Source organism: Jaculus jaculus, chromosome 1 (genome assembly GCF_020740685.1).
Source record: "Jaculus jaculus isolate mJacJac1 chromosome 1, mJacJac1.mat.Y.cur, whole genome shotgun sequence".
NCBI classification, from domain to species: Eukaryota; Metazoa; Chordata; class Mammalia; order Rodentia; family Dipodidae; genus Jaculus; species Jaculus jaculus.
Window position 1 is genome coordinate 241,042,377 of NC_059102.1, and position 26,078 is coordinate 241,068,454.

At 50.0% G+C, this 26,078-nt stretch overlaps 1 protein-coding gene across 3 annotated transcripts in view; it reads left to right on the top strand.

The window, feature by feature from the left end:
* The first annotated feature begins 14,393 nt into the window (after positions 1–14,393).
* The window catches only part of Slc12a3 (solute carrier family 12 member 3), a 47,107-nt gene continuing 35,422 nt past the window's right edge, over positions 14,394–26,078 (top strand). For 2 of the 3 annotated variants that reach the window (XM_004670735.2, XM_045141878.1), the window contains exons 1-8: positions 14,394–14,691; positions 16,706–16,852; positions 18,269–18,344; positions 20,065–20,160; positions 20,412–20,551; positions 20,875–20,985; positions 22,194–22,305; positions 22,515–22,645. In XM_004670735.2, the coding sequence (XP_004670792.1) occupies positions 14,413–14,691; positions 16,706–16,852; positions 18,269–18,344; positions 20,065–20,160; positions 20,412–20,551; positions 20,875–20,985; positions 22,194–22,305; positions 22,515–22,645 (1,092 nt within the window). In that variant the 5' untranslated portion in view covers positions 14,394–14,412. The remainder of the gene's footprint in view (positions 14,692–16,705; positions 16,853–18,268; positions 18,345–20,064; positions 20,161–20,411; positions 20,552–20,874; positions 20,986–22,193; positions 22,306–22,514; positions 22,646–26,078) is intronic. The other variant, XM_004670736.2, reaches the window with a different exon arrangement.

The window sequence follows — 26,078 nt, forward strand, 5'->3', positions numbered from 1 at the left end:
ACAGAGTCTCCAAAGTGGCTTTGCTCCTGGGAAGAATTCTCTCATCACCTCTGCTACCTTTCCTTTTGAGAAAGAGCTGACGGAAAGGTAGTAGGATATTTACTCCTCATTTGGATATCTTCCATATTCCATCAAGGGTGTAGCCTTAGGGTGAGCAGGGCTGTGTTCTGCCCTCTTCCTCTGATCCCATCTTGTCAAACTGAGCTTTGCTACAGACTGAGAAGACAAGCCCTTTAGGGGACTTGGAGAGTGAGTGTGCCCTGCTTAGTTGCACTGAAAAACAAGTGAAATGATTTGTTTTCACAGCTTTAGCAAGAGTACTCTGGGCTTTTCATAGAACATGGCCTAGAGTCTTTTCTTAGAGTTGGCCCTTACTTGCAGATAAAAACATGATTCCATAATGAGAGAAGACTTGAATTGTTTCAGTCCACGTTTACTCGGTGGCCTGTCTCCTCCCTGGGAGTTATCTAAGCATTGGTCTTTCCCTGCTTTATGCACTCCTGGCTGCATACAGAACTGTTCGCCAGCCCTTACATAAGAGTAGTAGTTCATTCACCCACAGATGAGATAGGAGAGAAAAGAGGTGGGACCTTGAGATGCTGTGCTCGGGAGCTGTGAGTGATAGTGATGGTTGGCAGGTAAGAACTTGCTCAGAGACATTTGTAGAAGGAATAAGAGAACCTGCTTTTGGGTCAGACCTCGCAGAGCAAATCTCAGTACCTGTTGTACAGGCTCATTTTGTGGCCTGTTGGGACTGTGGAATTTAGGAGAAGTAAGGTGACTTTGCCAGGCCACAACATCAGTAGGTTCCTGTGTGCCCAGGCTTCCAGCTGTGCCCAGAATTCATGTGTGACTTCATGATGCTATGACATATTAGCTTCAAAATCATTGTAGCAGACAGCTTCAGGTTCACTGAGATGAACTTCCAGACCAGGCACAGTTATGGAGGAAGGGATATTTATTGAAGCCTACAGATCCAGGGGAACTTCCATAATGGCAAAAGAAGCTGGCCTGCCTTCACAGGACCAAGCAGAGAGAGAAGAGCACCAGCCAAAAGGCCAAAAGCCACAGCACACTTCAGGAACTCCAGCTAGGCACACTTTGCATATCTTTAGATTGATATCTAAAACCCACCACCATACCTTAAGATCACCCAGTGACATTACTTCCAGCCAGGTGTCTGCAGATGCAAACTACAAACAACTGAATATATTGGGGGCCATCTATTCTATTCAAACCACCACAGTCACCCTCCACTCATGTGTTCAGGGAACTAAATCCTTCACTGGCATGTTGTCTGATTGTCTCTATTTACTCAGAGAAGCTAGGAGAAAATGCCTAAGGAGTCTTTGTCTTCCAAGGATGAGATTCCAGTCTTTCTAGCAAAATCAAGGGCACATGGAGGCAGGCAGGGTTGTTGGCTGTCTGGATATCTCATCATTAACTCATGGAGACACCCACCACCCACACACCAAACTAGAGATAAGTTTAAGTGTTCCACATCCCTTTCAGGGCCTGGAAGTTTGATTTCACTCATTCTGTTTCTTTGATTTTTTTTTTTTTTTTAAATAAACTACCTACCTTTGAAGGAAAAACTGAAGTGGTGAACTCTTAGAGTGGGTTTTGGTTTTACCATTCCTGAGCTGGGAGATTGACTAAAGGGTGGGACATGGTAGTATGCACTGTAGCCAGAAGACAGACTCAACTCCCTCCCCGCAGGAAGTTACACTTGAACTGGAATCATAAGGTCAGTTCAGCAGTCTCTGTTGTTACTTAGGCATTTAAGTCCTAGGGTTTAGGCTACTTTAAGAAAGACTTAGGGACTCTTTCATAGTGTCCAGCATTTGTTGACATAAATAACAAAACAGCAAAAGCCATGTCTACTGTTGTTTTTACCTTGGCCTATTTGGTTGATCAAATGCTCCTGGCCTGAACCCTAACACTAATTTAGCAGTTACCTGTGGAGTTGTCAACATTCTGCTACTCTATGCTAGATCACCATGCCCATGTTTCTCCTTGGTTCTTATTACTTCTACAAACGTCTCTGAGCAAGAACCTTTGTTTAGGATTTCTTGTCAGATTTCCACCACACCATTCATTTCACCCATTCCTGCAGCATGCTGAGCGCTGCGCTGGAGAATAACCTTAGACGGGCACATTGCCCCAGGCCTGCTAGGGGGTTGCCAGCTGACTGGCGCCCGAGTACTGTTTTGGGTTGGAGGAGTCTTCCCTAAGACTGAGTACTGACTCGGGCTTCGGGGAGGTGCTTGGCTGTGGCATGCTTTTGCTCTGGCTGCCTTTGCCCTTCAAACATGGTTTCTTAAGGGATGAGGTGGGTAAAAATGTTTGCCTGGGGCATTGGCTTGTTGGAGTGTGGATGCAGTGGTCCCAGAAGGGTCATCTAGTCCCAAAGTAGATGTGTTGCAACCATCTGGTGGCCTCAGCAGGCTTTTAGGTAGTACCCAGGTTGAATGAGCAAGTGAAGGACACTTAGTTACCTTTGAGTTTCAGGTAACGGAAGAGCAGGTTATATAATGTGTAACTCTTTTTCTGGCTGTCCCCACGGCTTGGCCTGTATTAACACTCAGTGCCTAGAGGTGGAGGGACCTGGCACAGCATGCCTGCAAGCCAAGGGCTCTGCAGTAGAAACGGCAGCAGGCAGTAAAGTCACTTGAGAGGGTAGGAACTGGAATTCGGCTTTAAAAGAGGCAAGCGGGCCGACTGGTTGAGGTCATAGTGGGCCCCAGTTAACTTCGGCTTCTATTCCCTTCATCAGGGACTACAAAGAAAGGGGAAAGAGGGAAAAGTATGTTTTTTTCCTCAGGTAATGGGTAATTTGTGTTAAAAACACAGTAGGGTGATTTAGCTGGGTGATTCCTTTCTCTCATCCTGACATTTTTGATGTCACTCTGTGTGGCGTTGGTGAGGAGAGGAGAGAGGGAGGGGAAATGGGTGTGTGTTCTGTGTATTCCCTTTGTATTGTAACTTCTGTGTTTGCTCTGCTCAGGATGGTTCCTTCGCTACCACCCTATCTATAGCCAGTAAATTTTCTCAATCTTCTCCCGAAATGCCATGCTCCCTTTGTTCAGTCCTTCAGTGAAACAGGAACTCCTCTCTGGCCTTTCCTGGGATTGTCCTTAGCTGAGGCACAGCCTGGGGCTCCTCAGAACGCAGCAGAAGTGTCTCTCCTGGTCTCTGGGTCTGGGAAGTCCCAGAAGCCTCTGTAAGTATAGATCCCTTGAGTTAGATTCTGACTGGAGGTGAAATAGGATGATAAAAGCATTTTGATGTTAAACCCAGCATATGGCATTCTGGGCTTGGGACCCTTTATTTTGGACCCTCAGTTGAAGGCATTTTAGATGGTGGATGGCTTTGGGAATGGGGAGGCAGGAGTAGAGGGCTGGCTGTTTCTCATTTGAATGGCAGGAGGAGCTGTCTTATTTTGGGGAGACACTATTTGCTATGTTGTTGTTTAACTTTTTATTAACAACTTCTATAAGTATAGACAATAAACCATGATAATTCCCTCCCACTACCCCTATTGCCCCCTCCCAAATCAGCTACCCTCCATTGAACCCTTTATTTTTATTTTCGAATGAGTGAGCGAGAAACAGAGAGAGAAAAATTGGCAGGCTAGGGCCTCAGCCACTGAAATTGAACTCCAGATGCTTGTGCTACCTAGTGGACATGTGCGACCTTGTGCTTGCCTTACCTTTGTGCATCTCACTAGCATGAGATCTGGAAAGTAGAACACTGGGTCCTTGGGCTTCACAGGCAAGCGCCTTAACTGCTAAGCCCTCTCCAGCCCTGAATCTTTTCTTCTTTCCTATTAGTTTCTGTTTCATTTTGATGTCATCATTTTTCCCCTCTATTATGAAGGTCTTATGTAGAAGTATCAGGCACTAGCAAATGATGAATATCAAGGCCATTCTGTAGTCTGAAAGACCTTGTGTTTTTAACCAGAGCATGTCAGCCTGTGCTCTTTCCCAGGACCCTCTCATGGGTAGGCCTCCAGGCCGGCTGCTTGTTGCTCATATTAGTGCCTCATACCTCTCATAGGTTTCATGGTATCCCCTGGATCTGTGGCCTTTGAGGGGACCCCTATTAAGATGGGTGAGATCAGACAGAAAAGGGCCCCTAGGGCAAAGAGTACCCTGTTTATACAGGTTTTGTTTTGGTTTGGTTTGGTTTGGTTTGGTTTTTTTTTTTAATTTTTATTAACATTTTCCATGATTATAAAATATATCCCATGGTAATTCCCTCCCTCCCCACCCCCATACGTTCCCATTTGAAATTCCATTCTCCATCATATTACCTCCCCATTACAATCATTGTAATTACATATATACAGTATCAACCTATTAAGTACCCTCCTCCCTTCCTTGGTTTGGTTTTTCAAGGTAGGGTCTCACTCTAGCCCAGGTTGACCTGGAACTCACTCTGTAGTCTCAGGGTGGCCTCAAACTCACAGTGATCCTCCTACCTCTGCCTCCCAAGTGCTGGGATTAAAGGCGTACCCCACCACACCCAGCTAAGGGTTTTTTTTGTTTTTGGTGGGTGAGTTCTGAGTCACATAGTAGATATCAGAGCCAGGTGAGTTGGCACATGCTTGTAGTCCCAATTACTTGGGAACCTGAAGCAAGAGGATTGCCTGAGCCCAAAGGTCCAAGGCTAGAAAGCAATACATTGATTTAAAAAACAAAAAACAAAAAAACTAGTCAGGTAGCTAGAAAAGATGAAACGAGGGTCATCAGTCACCCAAGTGTGAGTGTCCCTGTGAAATGGCCAGATTTCAGCAGCAGAATCCCCTGGAAGCAGAGAGCCACCAAGAAGGAGGACTGATGGTGGGAAGTGAGGCCCGGAGCCTGGGAAGCTTTGCACTGGCTGCACAGTTACAGGAGGGGTTCCTCCTCCTGCTCTGGAGGCCCCACATGTTTGCCCTGCTAGGCCAGCCTGGAGATACCATTCACATCCCCCCCCCCCAACCTGCCTGTACTTGAAGTAGGTTCCTCGCATGAGCTCTCATACCACTCAGCTTGCTGATCAGCTGGTTGGGATTTTTAGAAATATTCAAAGCAAACCAAAAAGGTCAGTTGGTTTCCTCAGAACTGATGTGTGGGATGTGGCCCTCTGGTGGCAGCCTCAGCTATTCACATTAGAAAGCATACATTGTGCAAGAAGAGTTTGAGAGATGTTTGCAAGGGCAGGATGAAGAGCTGTGAGAAGCAGAGTTTGAACTCCTTATGGAATGAGTGACCATACAGCTCTGGAGAGGGGCAGGGAGCTGTCATGGGCCCAAGGGTGAGTCAGCCAGTCATCCTGGGGAAAGCTGGGATACCTGTGCCCATGTCCTCAGCTAGTGGGAAGATTAACTTAATCCTTATGAATCATTTACCTGGGTCTGTCTTTCTGGTCCTTCACCAGGTGCAAGTCAGTGGGGATCCCTCTGTTCCCTGTCCCATTGGACAGCTGTCAGAGTGGATAGTATGTCCTCTGCATTTGGCTTGTGCCCTTCACGACAGGCTTTCGCATGGGGAAGGGTGATTCAGTATTCTACACCAAGAGTGCCTTTTTCTCCCTCCCTCCTTCTTTAGTTCCCAATCGAAAATTAGGTCAAAGCTGGTAGGTCACATTTTGCTATTAGAGAACAGATACTGATGTGTCAGGTTCAGCTTATGTTTCCTTTTTAGTCCATGACTGCTAAAATTGGATAATGCAATCTAACAAATGCTTGAGGGCCTACCAAATGTCAAACATTGTTTTAGGATCATGTCCTAGGAAACTGAGGATACCGTGAAGCTGAATCAAGGTCACTGCCTTCTTCCTTAGGTGGGCAACAGTAAAGAACCCCTTCCCTGAAAGATGATCTCCCCTTGGCTGACATGATGGTTCCACTGTCCTCCACTTAGCATCTGCCAGCATCACCCCAGCATCACAACATGGGGTGCTTTGTAAGACTGAGGTGCAGCCTTACTTTCTGGTCCTCACAATGTAGATGGGGAAGAGAGACACACAAACAAAATAATGAAATAGGCTGAAGACATTGTTACAAAAAAAGAGAGAAATGTGTGAGGATTGATTGAAGCTGGCTATAGCAAATATGCACCTGTAATCCCAACTACTCAAGGGGGCAAGACAGGAGGGTTGCAAATTGAAGGACAGCCTGGACAACGAAGCAAGACCCTTTCTCAGTATAAATAGCTAAGGGGTTTCTTGGTGGTACATGCTTGCCTGCATGCACAAAGACCCTAGGTTCATTTCTAAGCACCACAAAATAATAATAATAATAGTGGGAAGATGAATGGAAAGCAGGGTTCCCGAGGCTGAGCATCTGCCAGGGATAAGGATTCAAACCCACAGAGATGAGAGCACATCAGATAAGTGTGGCCACATCGCCAGCTCAGGATACAGCAAGCACCAGGTCACTTGCTGGCCTGTATCTTATCCCAGTGGTATACTTGTCAAAAGGCTTCCTATGGCCTTGAAGCCAGAGAAACAGCAGGACTCAGGTGAGTTGAGAGACTGTCGGAGGTCACAGGCCTCATGTTCAGCCCTTTCCTGGCCACACAGAAGCCTGACTATAGGGCCTCTGCCACATTCATGAGGTGAGTACTTGGGGGCTAGGAGGATAACTAGAAGACCCATGAGAGATGAGTCAGGCTGTCTGATTTGGGGACACACTTATCTATGCAAACCAGTCACAAGGTGCCTGTTGCCCTGGGGCAGTGGAGCCAACACAAGGCCTGGGGGCCAGCATGTGTCTTCAACATCTAACCAGGAGAAAAGAACTTTTCAAAAGCCCGTTACAACATGAAAGATATGTTCATGAAAACCTCCGAGTCAGCAGCTCCTTGATCCAAAAAAGCTACCCTCTGGGATGCGCCCAGGCTGAGCCAACACACTGCCTTTCCTCTGGCTTCTGCTCCAGCTCCTGCCCCAACTCTGAAGCCCTCAACCCTCGGTGCATCTGAGACTCACCTGGGGACATCTTGAAACTGCTCCTGGGCCCTACCCTTCTAATCCGCTGACTTCAGTAGCCCAGGGAGGAGCTTAGACACTGGTTGGGGTTTTTCAGACCCTGTCAGAATCTGGAAGCAAAAAGCAAAAAGTAGGGAGTGATGAAGTAGGTCTGTCAACTTCTAATGAGGAAAGCCTCCACCCCAGTACATCTGTTTGTTCATAAAATATCTGACAGGTACTAACTAGGAAGGTGAAATTTGGCCTGGTTGGGAGGGGGGAATGCACTAGACCTAGTCCCATGGAGTTGACTTGCTCGTTGACCCCACCAAAGTAAAAGCCATTCATATGGGTTTTGGTATTGAGTAATTAACCAGTAAAAATTACTTCAGATGTAGGGTGTCTGTGTGGGGCAAGCTGAAGTGTATTTTCTAGGAAATCACAAGTGCGCGAGCATCTGACACGTTGGGCTGAATCCCCTGCTCCAAGCCTAGGCTGCCTTGAGTGGGGGTTGTCCCCAGTGAACTCAAAGACTGCTAGGGGCAAAAGCCAAGCTTCCTCAGCGTGCAGTCTTTGGAGCAGCTCCGTGCTAGGGCTTTGCACCCTGAGAGGCCCCAGCCACCAGGGAGCCTCTGCAGGCTTGCAGCTGCCCCTAGGGCTGGGGACCACTGGCAAATGAGCCTTAGGAACTCTACTACAGAGGTTAAGGAGATTGGGAAGTCATTCTGGGTCTCTGGTGATGCATAAGAGCTGATGACTGAATTTCTAGAATTCTTTGAGCATTGCCTACAGTTTGCATCAGCCTCCCCTGAGAGCCTGAGCGCCGATGCCTGCAAGCAGGCACAGCCAACTTCCTCTAGCTTTCTACCTTCTGAGCCTGGGCTGCTTTGTGTCACTCTTCCCTCAGCCCACCACCTCAGCAGTGGCCCTTTACCAGAGAGCACTGTGTTCAGCTAATCACAGTAGCCAGGGGGAGTTAGTTTTCAGTAGCTAAAGAGCTGGTACCAAGAAAATATAAAACCTTTCTGTTTGCAGAGCATTGTGAATGTCCGCCAAAGTCCCTGCTAGTGATGGGCAGCCCACTCTTTGTCAGGCGGTGAAACTAAAACACCCCACTTGCTCTCCAAGCACATGGTGCAGAGCCAGGTCTCTCCAACAGCTCATGTGTGGCACATCCCTCTGTGGGGTCAGGGCCAAAATGGGTCCAGTTTGGGTATCAGGACTGGGCTTTTAAAAGCAGCTATGTTATTCCAAGCTTCCTTGGTCGTGTTGTAAGAGTAGATCATGAATGCCTGGGGTCCAAAAGAGCTCATTAAGCCAGGTCTGATGGCACACATCTGTAATTCCAGCACTCAGGAGGCAATACTGTGTCTCAAAAACAAACAAACAAAAAAGAGTGTTCTGAAGGTGCTGCCCTCCTAGCTTTCCATAAGGTAGAAGCAAAAGTATCAGGAATTCAAGACCAGCTTGGCTACCTATGAGACCCTGACTTTAGAACAAATGAAAAGGGGCTGGAGAGATGACTAAGTGGTTGTGGCGCTTGCCTGCAAAGCCTAACAACTGAAGTTTGATTCTCCGGTAATCAGGTTACGCCAGATGCACAAGGTGACGCATGCATCTGAAATTCATTTGCAGTGACTAAAGGCCCTGGTGCACCCATATCCCCTGCCCCTTTCTCTCTGTGCAAGAAGGCCAGCTTGAGACTACATAGTAAATTCCAGGTCTGCCTGGGCCAGGGTAAGACCCTACCTCAATTTTTTTTTTTAAATGTCATCATGGGCCACCTATGTCTTCAATATCTTTCGATATTTGACTCTGTCTGATGTTGGTTTGAATTGGTCTCAAGTATGCTGTGTAGGCAAAGATGATCCTTAACTTCTGATCCTCCTGCCTCTAACTCCTAAGTGCTGGGATTACAGGTGTAGGCCACCCCACCTTGCCTCAGACCCTGTCTTAACAACAAAAAAAGTTCTAGTTAGAAATGTGCCTATGAGATTCAAAATTGGACAGAATGACTGCCTCCCCTACTTCAAAAAGAAAAACCATAAAAAATCAAGCTAGAAAAGCTAACTATGTATTTAAAAATGAAAGGTAAGGGGAGACAAGTGGGTTTGAGTCATTGGTCTCCTGGCAGAGTCACCAGGGTACAGAAAATTATCTGTTACTGTGGATCATCTGTGTAGCTATAGCAGGACTGAGCTCAGTCCAGCCCTGTACTGGACATTTCAACTAAGCCTGCAGAGGAAGGATAAGAGTTGATGGAGATTTATCCTTTATGAGCCAAACAATTAAATACGACTCTTTTATCAGATAGTCCCTACTAATCATGATTCCATTTGTACCTTGCCTGCCAAAAGCTCTAATGTTAAATGATCAGTTATCTTTCTTCCTTTATTTGCAGTATTTCAAGCACCTTACTCCACCTTTGTCCTGCCAGAGGACATCATTCCTTTTCTGAACCCATGCAGCATTTTACCTGTAGATTTATGTGATCATGCCTGGGCTGTGGCTATTGACCTTACATCCTGTGATAAACTCTGCTCCCCTGAGGGCAGTAACCGTACCTTGTCCCACACAGCCTCCGAGAGACTCACAGTCTAATGAATCATTAATGTCTACAGCTAGCCACCTCTGGGGTGAATGTTGGCTAAACAGTTCTTTTTTAAGTCTGTCCATGAAGAAAAAGGAGTCATCAGCCCTTCCTTTAAACATGAAGATGTCTTAATGTATTCACATTTTCCTTTTGTTTTAGCTGTCTATAGCTTTGAGGTACGTAAGCAATCTGCTGCAGGTAGAAGGACCAGGATGTCTGCATGCATATCCAGGTACTCTGCAGGGCACCACCAGAGTCCCAGTCACTCAGCCCTGACTCAGCTGCCCAGGGTCTGGAAGCTGCTGGCTGCTCCACTCTTGCTCTGTCTAGTCCTTTTCCGTGCAGCCACCAAGTCTGTGAGCCCCTAGGGGGCAGGGACCAAGCTTCAGCCCTAGGTCTCAGTGTGAGTCTGGCTTGGGGGGGGTCTGGTCAGGAAGATATCCATATGGGCTTGCTGCTGCTATCTTGGAACAGAGGAGCCACGCCCCGAGGAGGAGGAAGCCATGAGTTCTGGTACGGTTGCTGCAGCTGGTGTTGTGAATCAGGCCGACGAGCAGCGCATCCTCTTACCCGGCTATTTCACGACACCAGGGTTGCATCCTACCCATCCTCTCCAGGCAAGCCTCGTGGGACCACTGCAGCTCACAGGGATGTGGGGATAGGGTGGGCTGTGGTGACTGGGTATGAAAGATGTTTCTCAACAGAGCTCAGTGTCTCCATGGCACTACTGCTCAGTTCGCTGGGGAGCTTTAGACAAATGTTGGTGCCTGGCCCTCCCTCTCCTCCATCCAGGCCCATGGAGTGGAGGTTCCAGTTCTCATGCAATTGGAGCAAGTCCAAGTTGGGCTGTTCCTCTGTTCTTTCCTGGCCTTTCCCATGGCCCCTGATGGCCCTCCCTGGCCTCATCCCTTGGTCTTGCTCTGTATGCCACACCACCCCTGCCCTGGCCAGCTGACAACCAGGACAACAGCCAGCTCCTTACCCTGGCACCCAAGGCCCTTCCTATCAGGGTTTCCTACCCAGGAACATATGACTACTCCCCTCCATGTCTCCTCTGCTCCCTGATTCTTTCCAGCAGCCCCACATAAATTCACACTCTGGCTCTGAGCTCTGCCTTCGGGACACCTCACCATCCTTTGTAAGTACACACACACACTCAACTGCCTCCTGAATTAGGCACCATTGCCATGCACCTGTGGTGGGCCCCTTTAGTTCATTCTTCACACAACAGCTAATGTTCAAAGAATACAAATCTAACCATCACATAGCAGAGCAGGAACTATGTAACATTAGTCTGCAAGGCCCATGTTCTCTGTTCTATATACAAACTCTCTTTCCTTGGTCCCTCTGTTCCAGCCACACGGGCCTCCCTGGCCTAACCCTTGCAGTGCCCATTCACATGGGGCCCAGCTCTTTCTCAGCTCAGGGTTTTAATCCTCAGGCCTAATGTTCCACCTAAGAAAAAGCTTTGTTTTCTTAATAGCACTTATCACAAAATGTATCCTAACTATTGCTTGTCTATTTGTCTACCTTTCCCACTAGAATGTGAGCTCCCAGAGGGCAGGGGCTTTGTTCTGTTCTCTGTGGGGTCTTTCTTGCCCAGGACAGTATAACAGTATATATATATATATATTTTATATATGTATTCAGTAATCAACTAATAAATGAGGTGGGATGGAGAAAGAAACCCCTTTCAGCCTTGTGTCTTACAATTTCTTCCCTGCTTCTCAGGCCCACATGCCTCCACCCCAGCTCTCCCACCTCTCTTGCCTACCTCTCTCCTTGGCTCCCCTCTCCTGGTAGCCTCCCTCCTGTACTAAAGATTACATAGTCTTGCTGAGCTCTCGGCCAGGCCAGGCTATGGGATTCTAGAAGTTGACGTGGATGGACCTCTGTCCTCTGGGCTCCATCCCCTGCCTCTGAGGTGCTTGCAGGAGGGTCGCGCTGTTCCTCTGGAGACCCAGAGCTGAAGATGGGCAGGCACATGGCTAGCCCTGATGTAGATGTCACTTCTGTCTTGCTGCTATAGTAACTAAGGCCAGATACTTGTTCCAAGACCCCTAGAAACTAACAGAACAGAAATTTCCAAGGCCACATCTCAGCTGTGCTCAGGGTGTGAGACTCTCAGGGTACCTGTCCTATGGTCCTCCAGGAAACCAATTTGTGGAAAGGAGGGACTGTTTGAGCCAGTACCATGCCACCATTGGGAAGAGACTCTGAGCATTTCTCAGATGAATTAATCAAGAATTCTCTTTCTTGAGGGTCTGTGCTTTGGGATAAGGTATGTCAGACAGTCCTTTTAGTTTGTTCTGTTGATAAGCCCATTGAAAGGACCTGCCAAACTCCATTCCACCCCAGGAAATGCAGGGGAGGAAGAGAGGGTTCTGGAAGTGACCCATGAATTTATCCCACAACACATAGGCAAGGGCTTAGAGGGAGGAGGAAGTGACATGTCCAAGGTCATCCAACAAATTAACAGCCACTTACCCTGCCCACAGCCCCAGCACTATTGGAAACTGGCCCTGGCCCCTTCCTTCCTGAGATCTTAATCAGGAATTTTCCACAGCTGCCAGGGCTGTGGCACGTGGAAATGGTGTAGGGATGTTGGGCGGCTGTGATTTTTGCCAGGCAGTTAGCAGTTTAAGAGCCAGGGATGATAAGATCTGCCTGGAGGGGACTGTGGGTGGGAAGGGGTGACTCTGGGGAAAGGCCTCACACTTCCCGCCACCCCTTGCAGGAAAGGTGGAAAATTGACCCTGGTCAAGGTCCTTGGCTTGGAGTGCCTTGACTCCAACCCCCTGGCTCCACTGTGTCTGGGGACCTGTCCTTGCCGAGGGGCTGACAGTCCAGGGAGGACTGGGCAGGGGAACCCCTGTACCAGAGGAGCTCTGAGAATGCTCTTTTTGAAATTGCAGAAGCTCCACACTGTCCCTTGGCTCATCTCTTAATGTCCAGCAGGCCAGGGGAGCCTGGGAGAGCCCTTGACTGGCCTCTGGGGTAATCCTGCAGGCAAGGGTCTCTATGGAGCCACTTTGCCCTCCTTGGGTCTAGTCCCTTTGTTCATTGTTGGTTCAACACACATTTGTGGAGCATCTCATCTGTGGTGTTCTAATTGCTTGGGATTGCACAAAAGAGGGCCAGACTCCTGCCTTCATGGCCTCTCATTCCGGCAAGTTGGAACGCCCCATTACAAGATAAGTACACTGTACAAAGACTTACTCATGCTTGGGTGAGGCTCCAGGCCTCTCAGCTCAGAGAATGACTCCCTAACATAGTTTACTTCTCTGTCCAGCTTCAGCGTCTACTGGCCCTCTGCTTGGTCCTTCAGCTGGACACACCTGCCTGGACCACCCTGGCTCAAGGCAGCAGGGGCCTGCCCGGACTCGCTCAAAGGTCCCCCTCAACGGTCGTGGGGCCTCTAAGTACCCTAGAATTGGTCTTCTGAGGGACATGCATGGGCTCTTGAGAGGCAGTGTGCTCTGCCATCTGCCTGGAGGATAACTGGAGCCCAACATAAACTGAGCCCAGCCCCCAGAACTGACAGGGATTTTCTGACCTTCCTCTAGAAAGCCTTGCCTGGTTGGCCACACCCTGACCTTCCTCTGAGGCCCTCTCCTGCAGTTGCCCACAGCTGGTCTGGTCTGGTCTGTTTCTGTGTCTAGCTCTCCCTAATACTGCAGCACTGTTAAGGGTAGCCACAGGGCCCTCTGTGTTTCTGCTTCCTGCTGCCACGCATACATGGGATGGTTTGGTGGTAAGCCACTGAATAGATCACACCATCATGGAAATAGCCTGAGATAGTGAATGAGAGAGGTCAGGGCATATGTTCAGGAGGGAAGAAGGGAGGAGGATCACAGTGTAGATGCCGAGCTTTGGCTGACCCAGGGGAGTTGTGGCTGGTCCTTAAGAGGTAGGGCAGGATGCCAAGCCTTTCGGCACCACATCCATTAGCCCTTTGTTAGGGTACATAAAACATCCACTAATCATGCATCTCTCAAAACCCAGACCCACCTCTTTCACACAGCCCAGATCAGGTTTTGCTATGTCCCCCACAATAGCTTAGTATCTCTGCTGACTAGCGTCTGCCCCCAGGATGCTGAGCCAAGGGCTCCCACGAAGGGAGCCGGAAGAGTGATAACCGCGTGGCTCCAAGGAGGAAAGGCATGGGTGCTCTGAGCCCGGTGGAGTATGGCTCAGGTGTGATGTTGGGCCTCACTGTCCTGGAGGCTGCTGACCAGCCCCAAGCCCTCAGGAGTTGTCCACCCAGTGGCAGCTGCAGGTCTTGTTTGGAACCAGTTGTCATAATGGCTTCTGTAGATTGAGATATGTCAGGAAGGGCACTGAAACATTTGGGGACAGAGGTTAGAGCAAGAGACAATTCCCTTTTATATGCACGTCCTTCTTTTAAAATGTCACGCCACTCATCTATTCAAAACTAGTAAATAAATAAAAATACTCTTCTATATGGGAGGTTTATGAACCTATGATGGTGGAGCCCATAGCAGACCCTCTCTAGGGTCCCTCTGGGGTCTCTCTGTTGACTGCTCCTTCCTGGGTTCTGGCGGGGGGGCCTCTGCGTCCCCAGACTCGAAAAGCCACTGCAGGAGGCAAATGTCTGGCATTGCCAGCTGAGCCCTTCTGATCCAAGGCAGGGCCCCTATGTCAGTGAACAAATTAACAGGGGCAGGACAACAGCTGGTGAGTGCTCCGCCTCCCGCCCCTATCCAGGACCCTGCTCACCAGCCATGGGCGGTTTGGTTTGGCCCAACCTCCCTGCCTTCTCCCTACTTCGGCCCAGCCTATAAAGCCACCCTCAGTGTCCTGGTCGACCCTGACCCCCTCCCTTGACACTCCGAGCAGCGATGGCAGAACTGCCCGTGACAGACACTCCTGGGGACACGGCTCTGTGCAGTGGGCGCTTCACCATCAGCACACTGCTCGGGGGTGATGAGCCCCCACAGAGTGCCTGCGACAGCAGCCATGCCAGCCACCTGACCCACGGCAGCACCTTGTACATGCGAACCTTTGGTTACAACACCATCGACGTGGTGCCTGCCTACGAACACTATGCCAACAGTGCCTTGCCCGGAGAGTCCAGAAAGGTGCGGCCCACGTTGGCTGACCTGCACTCCTTCCTCAAGGTAAGCACCAATTCAGAAGACAAGACCACCTGCACTGCTGTGTGACCTGGGCCCCATGACCCGCTGCCTCTGAGCCATGCTCCTACCACCTGTGCTGTGGAGACTGACAAGCATCTCTGTCAAAGATTGAGATCCCTGGGCTGGAGAGATGGCTTAGCAGTTAATCGCGTGCCTGTGAAGTCTAAAGACCCTGGTTCGAGGCTTGATTCCCCAGGACCCACGTTAGCCAGATGCACAAGGGGGCACACGCATCTGGAATTCATTTGCAGTGGCTGGAGGCCCGGGTGCACCCATTCTGTCTCTCTCTCTCTCTCTCTCTCTCTCTCTGCCTCTCTCTCTGTTGGTCTCAAATAAAGCAAAAAAAAAAAAAAAAAAAAAAAGATTGAGATGCCCAAACGAAATAATGGGTGGGGGCGCCATGACAGTCAGGACACAGGTAATGCTCCTTGTCCAGTCGCTAGCAGCCCCAGAGAGAAAGTGAGCCTCCCAGTAGACGATGCATGCAAACAGAGGTCATCCCCCCCCACAACCCCGGCTCCCAGAGATGGGGAGAAAGGAGCGACACAGGCCATCTCAGAGATCAGCTCTCTGGTGTTGCTGACTGGGAGACCGGCCTGTGCAGGCTGCCGAGCTGGGGCTGTGTGGTCGCCAGCCCTGTGTGGCCCCACTTTCCCCGGACAAGCAGGCAGCATCAACCTTAGCTCCCAGGTTGAGACTTGCCTAACTTCTGGTGCTCTTCTCCACGTCCGAGCACCCCTTGAAGGGTTCCCTGTTCCAATGGGGCCCCTTAGAGGAGGGGCCAGAAAGAAATGGAAGAAATGCCCAGAAGTGGAACTGCAGCCACCCTGGCTGTGGACCTGGAGGTCTGCCATCCTGGAGTGGAAGCTCTGGTTCTAGTCCAGCAGCGCCACAGGCACACTGTGTGGCTTGGGACAAGCCGTGTCACCCCTGAGCTGGGGGGGGGGGGGTGGAGGAGATACAAGTATCCTGTCGTTCTTCCGAGGCTGTGTGCCTTTCACTTCCCGAGGTACCCCAAATGACCAGCTCCTGTAGCATCGAGTCCCTGTTGTAATACAGCTTTCTGGTTTTTCTCTTTTTTCTTTTGTTTTAAAGTTCTTTGCTTTTTATTTTATTTTATTTTGAGGCAAGGTCTCACTGTAGCCCATGCAGATTTGGTACTCACACTGTATCCTAGGCTGGCCTTGAACTCATGAGGATCCTCATATTTCAGCCTCCCCAGTAGTAGGATGAAAGGAATAAGGCACTTTGCCCAGCTTATTGTAGAGCTTTCTCTCTCTCCCTCTCCCTCTCCCCCCACCCCAACCACTGTCTTTCTCTCTCTCTCTCCTTTTCAGGTAGAGTCTCACTATAGCCCAAGTTGACCTGGCACTCACTCTGTAATCTGGCATCAAACTCATGATGATCCTACTACCTCTGGCATCTGTGTGCTGGAAGTAAAAACATGTGCCGCTATGCCCAGCTTTCTTTTTTTATTAAATATTTTATTTTAATTAATTTATTTGACAGAGAAAAGTGGAGGGGGGAGAAGGGGCACGCCAAAGCCTCCAGTTACTGCAAACGAACTCCAGACACATGTGCCACCTTGAGCATTTGGCTAACATGGGTCCTGAGGAATCAAACCTGGGTCCTTTGGCTTTGTAGGCAATACCTTAACTGCTAAGCCATCCCTCCAGCCCAGCTTTCTTTTTTAAAATATTTATATTTTATTTAAGAGAGACAAAGAAAAAATAGGTGTGACAAGGCCTGTTGTCACTGCAAACAAACTCCAGATGCATGCACCCTGGCTTTACATGGGCACTTGGGAATTGAATCTGGGTCATCAGGCTTTACAAGTAAGTGCCTTTAACCACTGAGAAATCTCAAGCAGTGCTCTACCAGCAAGGCGATTGGAGGGCTATACATATGCAGCACCATGGGGCAGGCAGGACTAGATGCAGAGACCCCAGGCCCCAAGCTCTTTCTGTCTGACTCAAGATGATCTCTGGGCCCTCAGCAGGAAGGTAGCCACCTGCATGCCCTGGCCTTTGACAGCCGAGGAGGCCGTGAGCTGACCGATGGACTGGTGGAGGACGAGGCAGGCACCGACAGTGAGCAGAGCCCTGGGGAGCCCGTACGCTTCGGCTGGGTCAAGGGAGTGATGGTGAGTGGGTACGGGTTGATGCTCGATGTCTGGGAAGGGAGCAGGGGCAGAGCTCCATGCAGGCTCTGCTCTGAATTTTGGGCTCAGCCTGGGCCTCAGTTTTCCCAACAGTGACTTAAACTTGCTTCTGGGTTTGGGCTTCTCAGCCCCTATTTGTGGACTTGGTTGAGACCCAGTCCTAAGGGAGATATTGACTTGCTTACTCACTAATCCTGTAACCATTTCCTGCCTCAGTTTCCTCCCTGTGAAATGAGCATTAAATGAGTTCATAGAAAGTCCTTGGAGCCATCTCTGCCGGAAGTTATAAGAAGGTTCCTTCTTGAGCCACCAGGGGGCAACACCAACACATAAATCCACAAACTTCCCCACCCTTAACTTTATGGTGGTGCTAAGGGAAAGGTTTGATGTGATTTGGAGCATAAGTAAGTTTGCAGGTAGTAAAGAATCAAGCGACCTCAACTTTGAAACAGTGGAGAATTACATGATCTGGGCCGGAAGTGGTGGCATATGTCTTTAATCCCAGCATTTAGGAGGCAGAGGTAGGAGGATTGCTGTGAGTTTGAGGCCAGCCTGGGACTACAGAGTTCCAGGTCAGCCTGTGCTAGAGTGAGACCCTTAAAAAAAAAAAAAAAGAATTACATGATTTGGGCTTTGAAAGACTATGAGAGGACCAGATGCTCTGGGAGGCAGGAGGTTAGCTTCTGATGGGACTCTGTTTCTCCATTGGAACCCCTCACCTTCCCCTACTCCTGAAGGCATGGGTCCCTTACCCAACCCCACAACTTGGTAGAGCCAAGAGCCCTCCCTCCTGGGAACTTGGGCCCCAATCACAGCCCAGCTTTAAATGTGAGAGCAACCTGAGCTCTGATTTCTGCTCTCAGTGGGGCACCTGCTCAGTTGGCATTGTCTGCCATCCCCTTAATCCCAGCAGCTACCAAGGGCCATGATTGGGGTTGGCAGACACAAGGTTGTAGGCTTGGAACAGGGTGAGTGTGCCAATGCTGCAGCCCATCCTCAGGCCCTGATGGCCTGATCCTACGGAAGCTGGTGATGCAAGAAGGAGAGGTGTCTCCCAGGCCTAGGGACAAGCACTGGAGCATTGGCCCTTGGGCATCTGGTCCATTCAGGGAGCTTCTTTTTTTTTTTTTTTTTTAATTTTCTTTAATTTATTTATTTGAGAGCGACAGACACAGAGAGAAAGACAGATAGAGGGAGAGAGAGAGAATGGGTGCGCCAGGGCTTCCAGCCTCTGCAAACGAACTCCAGACGCGTGCGCCCCCTTGTGCATCTGGCTAACGTGGGACCTGGGGAACCGAGCCTCGAACCAGGGTCCTTAGGCTTCACAGGCAAGTGTTTAACCGCTAAGCCATCTCTCCAGCCCCATTCAAGGAGCTTCTAACAGCTCTCTCCTCTCAGATCCGATGCATGCTCAACATCTGGGGCGTGATCCTCTACCTGCGGCTGCCCTGGATCACAGCACAGGCGGGCATTGGTGAGTGCTGTGGAGGGGAAAAGGGGTTTGCAGGAGGCCTGCTCCGAAGCCACTGCAGAACAGGCTTAAACTTGAGCTTCAGAGACCTCAGGCCATGCCTGCTTCTCGCCAGCATAGCCTCGGGCCCCCACAGTAACAGATGAGGGTGGAATGGCAGCAACACATTGCATGTGGAGTCAGCGGTCTTGAGGGCTTGCTGTCCCTGGTTGCCCTGTCTTATGACCTGTCTGGGCCACCCGGTGTGGTGGTGCATGCCTCTAATCCCAGCACTTAGGAGGCAGAGGTAGGAAGATTGCTGAGTTCAAGGTCAGCCTGGAACTACAAAATGTGTTCCAGGTCAGCCTGGGCTAGAGTGAGACCCTACCAAAAAAAAAAAAAAAACCCTGTGTAGCCTGTCTGCGCCAATTCATGTTATAGAGCATGTGTGCTTGCAACTTGGTCTCTGTAAGACCAGGGCTCAGATGCTAGCTGTGCACCATGCTATGGGATCTTATACAAGTTTCTGAACCTCTCTGAGCCTTAGTTTCCTCATGCGGAGAGTGGGTCTGGTAATAGTGTTGCATCACAGAGCTACTGTGCCCTTTACAAGGTGCAGGAAAATAGAGCAGGCTTTGGTCTTTACTCTCGTCGTTGTTTTTGTTTGTTTTTCAAGGTAGGGTTTTGCTCTAGCCCAGGCTGAACTGGAATTCACTATGTAGTCTCAGGATGGTCTTGAACTCATGGTGATTCTCCTACCTCTGCCTCCCAAGGCATGTACCACCACGCCCAGCTTTGGTCTGTGCTCTATACTCTTGACATGCCCACTACTGCTTTGTTTTTTATTATCAAAGGAGTGTGCCTTCCCTTCCATGCCTGGCAACCATTGTCACAAGAGCTCTCTGCCAATTCAGGTTATCCCAGAAGGTAGAGACCTACCCTTTCTTTGTTTTTAGGGATTTCTTTTCTTTTCTTTCTTTCTTTCTTTCTTTCTTTCCTTCTTTCTTTCTTTCTTTCTTTCTTTCTTTCTTTCTTTCTTTCTTTCTTTCTTTCTTCCTTCCTTCCTTTCTTTCTTTCTTTCTTTCTTTTTGGTTGAAACTGGGTCTCATATAGCTCAGGCTAACCTTGAACTCTCAAGGATGATCTTGAATCCTCCTATCTTTGTCTCCCAAGTGCTGGGCTTATGTCCCACCGTGCTCATTTTTTTCTGCGGTGCTAGGACTGGAATGCAGGGTTTCATGCATGCTGGCCTAGCACTATTCCAATTAAGCCACATCCCCAGCCCTTGTATTTTTTGTTTTTAATGAGGTAGGGTCTCACTCTAGCCCAGGCTGACCTGGAATTCACTATGTAGTCTCAGGGTGGCCTCGAACTCATGGTGATCCTCCTTCCTCTGCCTCCTGAGTGCTGGGATTAAAGGCGTGTGCAACTATGCCCGGCCCTTGTGTGTGTGTGTGTGTCTGTGTGTATGTAGTGGTGGTTTTTGTTTGTAGACAGTCTTGCTATGAAGTCCAGGGTGCCTTCAAATTCTCCACTGTCCTGCCTAGCCTCCCGAGTGCTCAGATGGCAAGCCTCTGGGTGAGGAGCTCACTGCTTCTCAGACAACCAAACCTGAGGCTCAGGGAAGGGAATGAAAGGGAAGGGAAGGGGAAGGGGAAGGGACTCAGGTAGCAAGGAGCACTGGGGACAACTGGGGTTCCTCACGCTGACTGACTATGGGGGTGCTCATGTTCACCTTGCGCAGTGCTGACCTGGCTCATCATCCTGCTCTCGGTTATGGTGACGTCCATCACAGGCCTGTCCATCTCAGCCATCTCCACCAACGGCAAGGTCAAGTCAGGTGTGCGCCGCCGTGCCCTCCTCTCTTTCACCCTCCAGCTTCACCCTGGGTCTCTGAATTGCCACCCTGCCCCTAGAACACTCCAGGCGGCCCCCGTGACTCCAGGTGGGAGCTCTGTGCGCATGCCCCACTGTCTGGGGTGGCCTCACTTATAGTCTACCTTGTGGCTTGTGGTCACCCCTTCTTCAGCCTTTTCCTGGCCCTGATTTGCTCTGCCAGTGACTCTATTTTTCTGGCTCCTGTCCTGCTAGGGGGTACCTACTTCCTCATCTCCCGGAGTCTGGGCCCAGAGCTCGGGGGCTCCATCGGCCTCATCTTTGCCTTCGCCAATGCCGTGGGAGTGGCCATGCACACCGTGGGCTTTGCGGAGACTGTACGGGACTTGCTCCAGGTTGGGGCCTGGCCTGGGTGGTGGGAGCTAGGCAGCCTCTCCGAGCCAGGCCTTCCTCCCCTGCCTCTGCCTCATCCTACCCATCACAGGACAAAGTCATATCTGCTCACCATGGAAACAATGGCAATCTCATCAAATAAAGATCGTCCCCACTCATCCCCTTTTGGCATGTGTGGCATGCATGTTGCCTCAGGGGCAAGTGGCCCGGCAGCAGCCACCCCTGGATCTGTGGGGCGGGAAGGTGCGGGCTGCCTGAGGGTACCTAAGTGGAGTAGGGGAATCTGAAGGAGTGGGGTGTAGGACAGCTGGCCTGCTTCCTCCAGGAATATGGCACGCCCATTGTGGACCCCGTCAACGACATCCGCATCATCGGTGTGGTTACTGTCACCGTGCTTCTGGCCATCTCCCTGGCTGGCATGGAATGGGAGTCCAAGGTAAGGGGCATGGGGAGAGGGGTCACATGTAGAAGTGGGACCCAGGACACTTGGTCCAAGGGCTGGTTCTGCCTCCTTTTAGGGGTATCCGCTAGGATTAAAGTTTGTTTTTTATAAAAAAAAAAACACATTTTATTTATTTATTTGAGAGAGAAAGGGGCAGAGAGTGAGAGTGAGAGAGAGAGAAAAAATGATGCACCAGGGCCTCCAGTCACTGCAAATGAACTCCAGATGCATGTACCCCCTTGTGCATCTGCTTATGTGGGTCCTGGAGAATTGAACCGGAATCCTTTGGTTTTGTAGGCACATCCCTTAACTGCTAAGCCATCTCTCCAGCCCTAGTATTAAGTTTTGTTGCTATGTCAACAGACCCTAAGTAAGGCAAACTGCTCATCTCTCAGATAACTGTCTTGGGGGAGGGGAGCATGGTCCAGGGCCAGCACAGTGTCTTCTCTGGGGAGGTTGGACCCCCAGACTTCTATCTTGTGACTTCTTCCATCCCTAGAGGGAGTCCCTTGTCCATTGGTCTATAACGGCCACTGTCTTCATGTCAGGTTCAGGCGGAAGAAAAGGAAGAAGGGTAAACCAAAAGAAGGGATTCCCTTCCCTCTCTTCCATGTGAAAGCTAGAACGTGAACCTAGCACGCCGCCTCACACGCCACTGCCCAGAACTTGGTCTCATGGGCACACTTAATTGCAAGGGAGGCTAGAAATGTGATGTTTATTTGAAGCTTGTATCCAGCTCCATGTCAGAGGTTTCATGCTGTGAAATAGGGGAAGAAGAGCTGCTGGGGACAGAACTGGGCAAGAAGGGAGCTTTTTGACTTGGGTGGGGCCTGGCTCTGCTGCCTCTTCCTGTTGCTCTCCAGCCCCACCCCCCAAGATGCTGACCTCCCGGCAGTCCAGTCCCTAGACTACGGCTCACTCATCCTCCGCCTTTATGTGACTGCTCAAACGTTGCCTCCAGAAAAACACTTCCCCAGCCTCCCCCCTACGCTAATGGAGACTCTCACCATCACCCCCTGTGCTCACTCACCTGGTTTGCTATTTATCAGCAAGACAAGAAACCCTGGCCAACTTGTTCCCTGCTCTAGTCCCAACTCCTAAGGCACAGCTCACTGCCCAAAGTCATAAGTGAACAAGTATGTAAGTATAGGCTCCCTGAGGGCATGGAGCCATAATCTGATCTCTGGGTGCTTTGCCCACAGGCCCAGGTGCTATTCTTCCTCGTCATCATGGTCTCCTTTGCCAACTACTTGGTGGGGACGCTAATCCCTGCATCCGAAGACAAGGCCTCCAAAGGTTTCTTCAGTTACCATGGTAAGTGCAAGTCAGGCTTTGACTGTGGCTTTGTGGATGAGAACAGCTTGTTCCTGTGTCTGGCCCATTAAGTGGGCCCAGGACCAAAGTCTACCATCTTTCACGGCCAGAGGGCGCCAGAGGATCTGACCACTGGCTTGACTGGGTTCTGGGCCTAGCCAGGAGGCCAACCCCTCTAGATGTCCCTGACTTAGACGTTGGTTTTCCAGGGGACATTTTTGTCCAGAACTTGGTGCCTGACTGGAGAGGTGTTGATGGCAGCTTCTTTGGAATGTTTTCCATCTTCTTCCCCTCAGCCACCGGCATCCTGGCAGGGGCCAACATCTCTGGGGACCTCAAGGTGAGCAGAGCACATGGCACTGCCGAGGGCTGGGGGCACAACCTTGTCCCCTGTTCTAGGTGAATAGCTGGCTCCCCAGTTTGGTTCAGAGACTGGAAGCTGAGCTTCCAGCCCGTCAATTCCCTTCTATTCCACTCTGAAGCTCCCGCTCGATACCAGCTATGATCTCAGCCTGGCAGGACATCCCACAATGAGCTAGTTGCCTCCTATTTTCTGGGACCCTCAGCCTAAGGGAAGACTCACCCAGGTATGGCTGATGTCCCCGGCTTTCCATTGTCTTAGACATTGCAGCAGCTTGGGTTGGCATTCAGGACTCTAGCCCACCTTCCAGCTTCATACCCGAACCTGGCCACCTTCCCCAGGACCTCTGCTCTGCTCAGAGGACCTCCTGGTTTGCCCAAGACACTCTCAGGCCTTTGAGGGACATGAGCATGCACTGTCCTTGTTTGTTTATCTCCCAAAGGGCTTTGTGCCTCTTTCACATTCCTCCCCTGACACTGCTGCCTGATCTTCCATTGGTCATGGTGCTCCCAGAATAACAATGTCAACCCCATGTTTCTGTGTCCCCATTCCCAGCGTAGAGTCTGACACAAGCTAGGTGCTTGTTATGTTTTTTATTTTTAATTTTTTTATTTTTTTCTCAATTTTTTATTAACATTTCCATGATTATAAAAAGTATCCCATGGTAATACCCTCCCTCGCCCCCCCCACTTTCCCCTTTGAAATTCCATTCTCCATCATATCCCCTCCCCATCTCATTCAGTCTCTCTTTTATTGTGATGTCGTGGTCTTTTCCTCCGCTTATGAAGGTCTTGTGTAGGTAGTGTTAGGCACTATGAGGTCATGGATATCCAGGCCATTTTATGTCTGGAGGGAGCACGTTGAAAGGAGTCTTACCCTTCCTTTGGCTCTTACATTCTTTCTGCCACCTCTTCCGCAATAGACCCTGAGCCTTGGAAGGTGTGATTGAGATGTTACACAGTACTCTAGTCACTTCTTCCCAGCACTGTAATACCTTCTGAGTCATCCCAAGGTCACTGCCATCTGAAAAGAGAAGATTCTCTACCCAAAGTGAGAGTAGCGTTAATATAAGGGTATAAATATTAAGAGAAGTGCTTGCTGGGCAGTTTGATAAGCATAGAATATAAATTTTTCCAGACATCAGCAGGTGTTACACCTCTAGGGCTCATGACTACCCCTCTTTTAAGTTTTCAGTATCAGGGATGTGTTTTTCCCCTCATGGAGCGGGCCTCCAGTCCAATTGGAGGGCAGTTGACAGACATGCCACTATTGCAGCCGTTGGCTCATTTGGACTGGCTGGCCAATTATAAGGCTTGCAGTGTCCACTGTTGAGTATCTTCAGTGGTGGTATCTCTTTCTCCCATTGAACTACAAGTAGAATGGCTTCTTCCAGCTTTCTATCAGCTGGTCTACATGGAGGAGGTTGGTATGTTTTTTGATTGATGGAGAACCGGAGTGTCAATGCAGAAGTGTCACAGGTGGGCTGTGCAGTGGGGTAGGACAGGCTCAGAATGGCACAGGTTCCAGCAGAACTTTGGGTGAGAGTGGGATTGGGCTTTGAAAGGTGAGACACTGGGGGAGCCCTTGTCAACAGCAGGAACCAAGAAGATGGTGGTGTGTCAGAGAGGGTGACCAGCAGAGAGCCTGGTACTGTGCTGGAAACTCAGAGCTGACCCCGACCCCAGAATCCTCCCACTAGAAGCTGCTCCTTAATGTTGCTTCTCACGTGAACTAAGAATTGGGCAAGCCAGGAGTGGTGGTTCATGTCTATAACCCCAGCTCTTGGGTGGCTGAGGCAGGAGTTCAGGGTCATCCTCAGTTATGTACAGTTTGAGGTCAGCCTAAGCCACATGAGACCTTGCCTCACCAAACCAATCAAACCGAACCAGAAAACAAACAAAAACTCAACCAGTCAAAAAGTTGTGCCTGAAGATATTATGGAAAACAGCCTGCTCTAGAGGGCTAGGCCTGGGGTTCACACTGGGGTGCTTACCTACTCTTCTGGAATGCCTGCCCTGACTTCCCTGTAGGCCTAGATTGCTTTCAATCAGCCCGGTCCCTCTCTGAGCCCTCTTAATTGTCACCACTACCTAATCAGGCTCCTGCTCCCAGTGCTCAGGCAGCAGGGCCAGCAGTTTAGCTGAGAGTGGATGAGGCCTTGCCTTTGTTCAGCCCCTTAAAAAGCCTCAACGAGGCTCTACCACTTCTGTGGGGCTGTGTGTCAGGCTCAGCCCCCCCGGAGAGACTTAGGGCAAGTCCTTAAAAATCTCCCTGGGGGGCTGGAGAGATGGCTTAGCGGTTAAGCGCTTGCCTGTGAAGCCTAAGGACCCTGGTTCGAGGCTCGGTTCCCCAGGTCCCACGTTAGTCAGATGCACAAGGGGGCGCCTGTGTCTGGAGTTTGTTTGCAGTGGCTGGAGGCCCTGACATGCCCATTCTCTCTCTCTCCCTCTATCTGTCTTTCTCTCTGTGTCTGTCACTCTCAAATAAATAAATAAAAAATGGACAAAAAATATTTTTTAAAAAAATCTCCCTGGGAGCCGGGAGAGGTGGTGCACGCCTTTAATCCCAGCACTCGGGAGACAGCGGTAGGAGGATTGCCATGAGTTTGAGGCCACCCTGAATTCCAGGTCACATAGTGAATTCCAGGTCAGCCTGAGCTAGAGTGAAACCCTACCTCAAAAAAAAAAAAAAAAAATCTCCCTGAGCCTTAGCTTCCCTACAATACAGCCCTCACCTTGCAGGGCAGGGGTGAGGGGCGAGGGAGCTATGTCTACATAAAGTATTTAGATAGTGCCAGGCACAGGGGATGTGCTAAGAACTAAGTGACATCACTGTCCTGTTTCTCAGCATGCAGACAAGCAAGCCCACACACAAAGGTGCAGGAGCTGGCTCAGAGCCACGTGGGTGGAGAGAAGCCAAGATGCAAGGCTCATTTAACGACAGCCACTTTTTGGCTCTTCAGATATTTTTTGTGGTGGCCCAGGGCATGCTGCAAGTAGAGCACTGACCTCATCCCTAACAGCCCCATGTATAGGGATCTTCCAGGTCCTATGGGGGGACTGAAGCTCAGAGATGTTAAAGGTCCTTCCTCAGAGCACACAGCTAGGGAGGATGGCCTGTCTTGTGAGACGGCCTCCAGATCTCAGACCAATGTGGGGCCTCAGGGCTGGGGTGTTCTTCCTGGGGCTGCAAAGTCACACAAATTGGAGGGTTTAAGGCAACAACAACAACAAAATTTCTCCCAGCTCAGGAGTCTGAAAACCCCCAGCCAAGGAGTTGACATCAGGACCATGTCCCTCTGAAAGTAGAAGACGGGTCCTCTCTGGCTTCCTCCTGGCTGTGGTGACTCCAGACACTGTCGCCCTTGGCTGAAGCTCATCACTGTGATCTCTGTTGTCACTCTAACCAATGA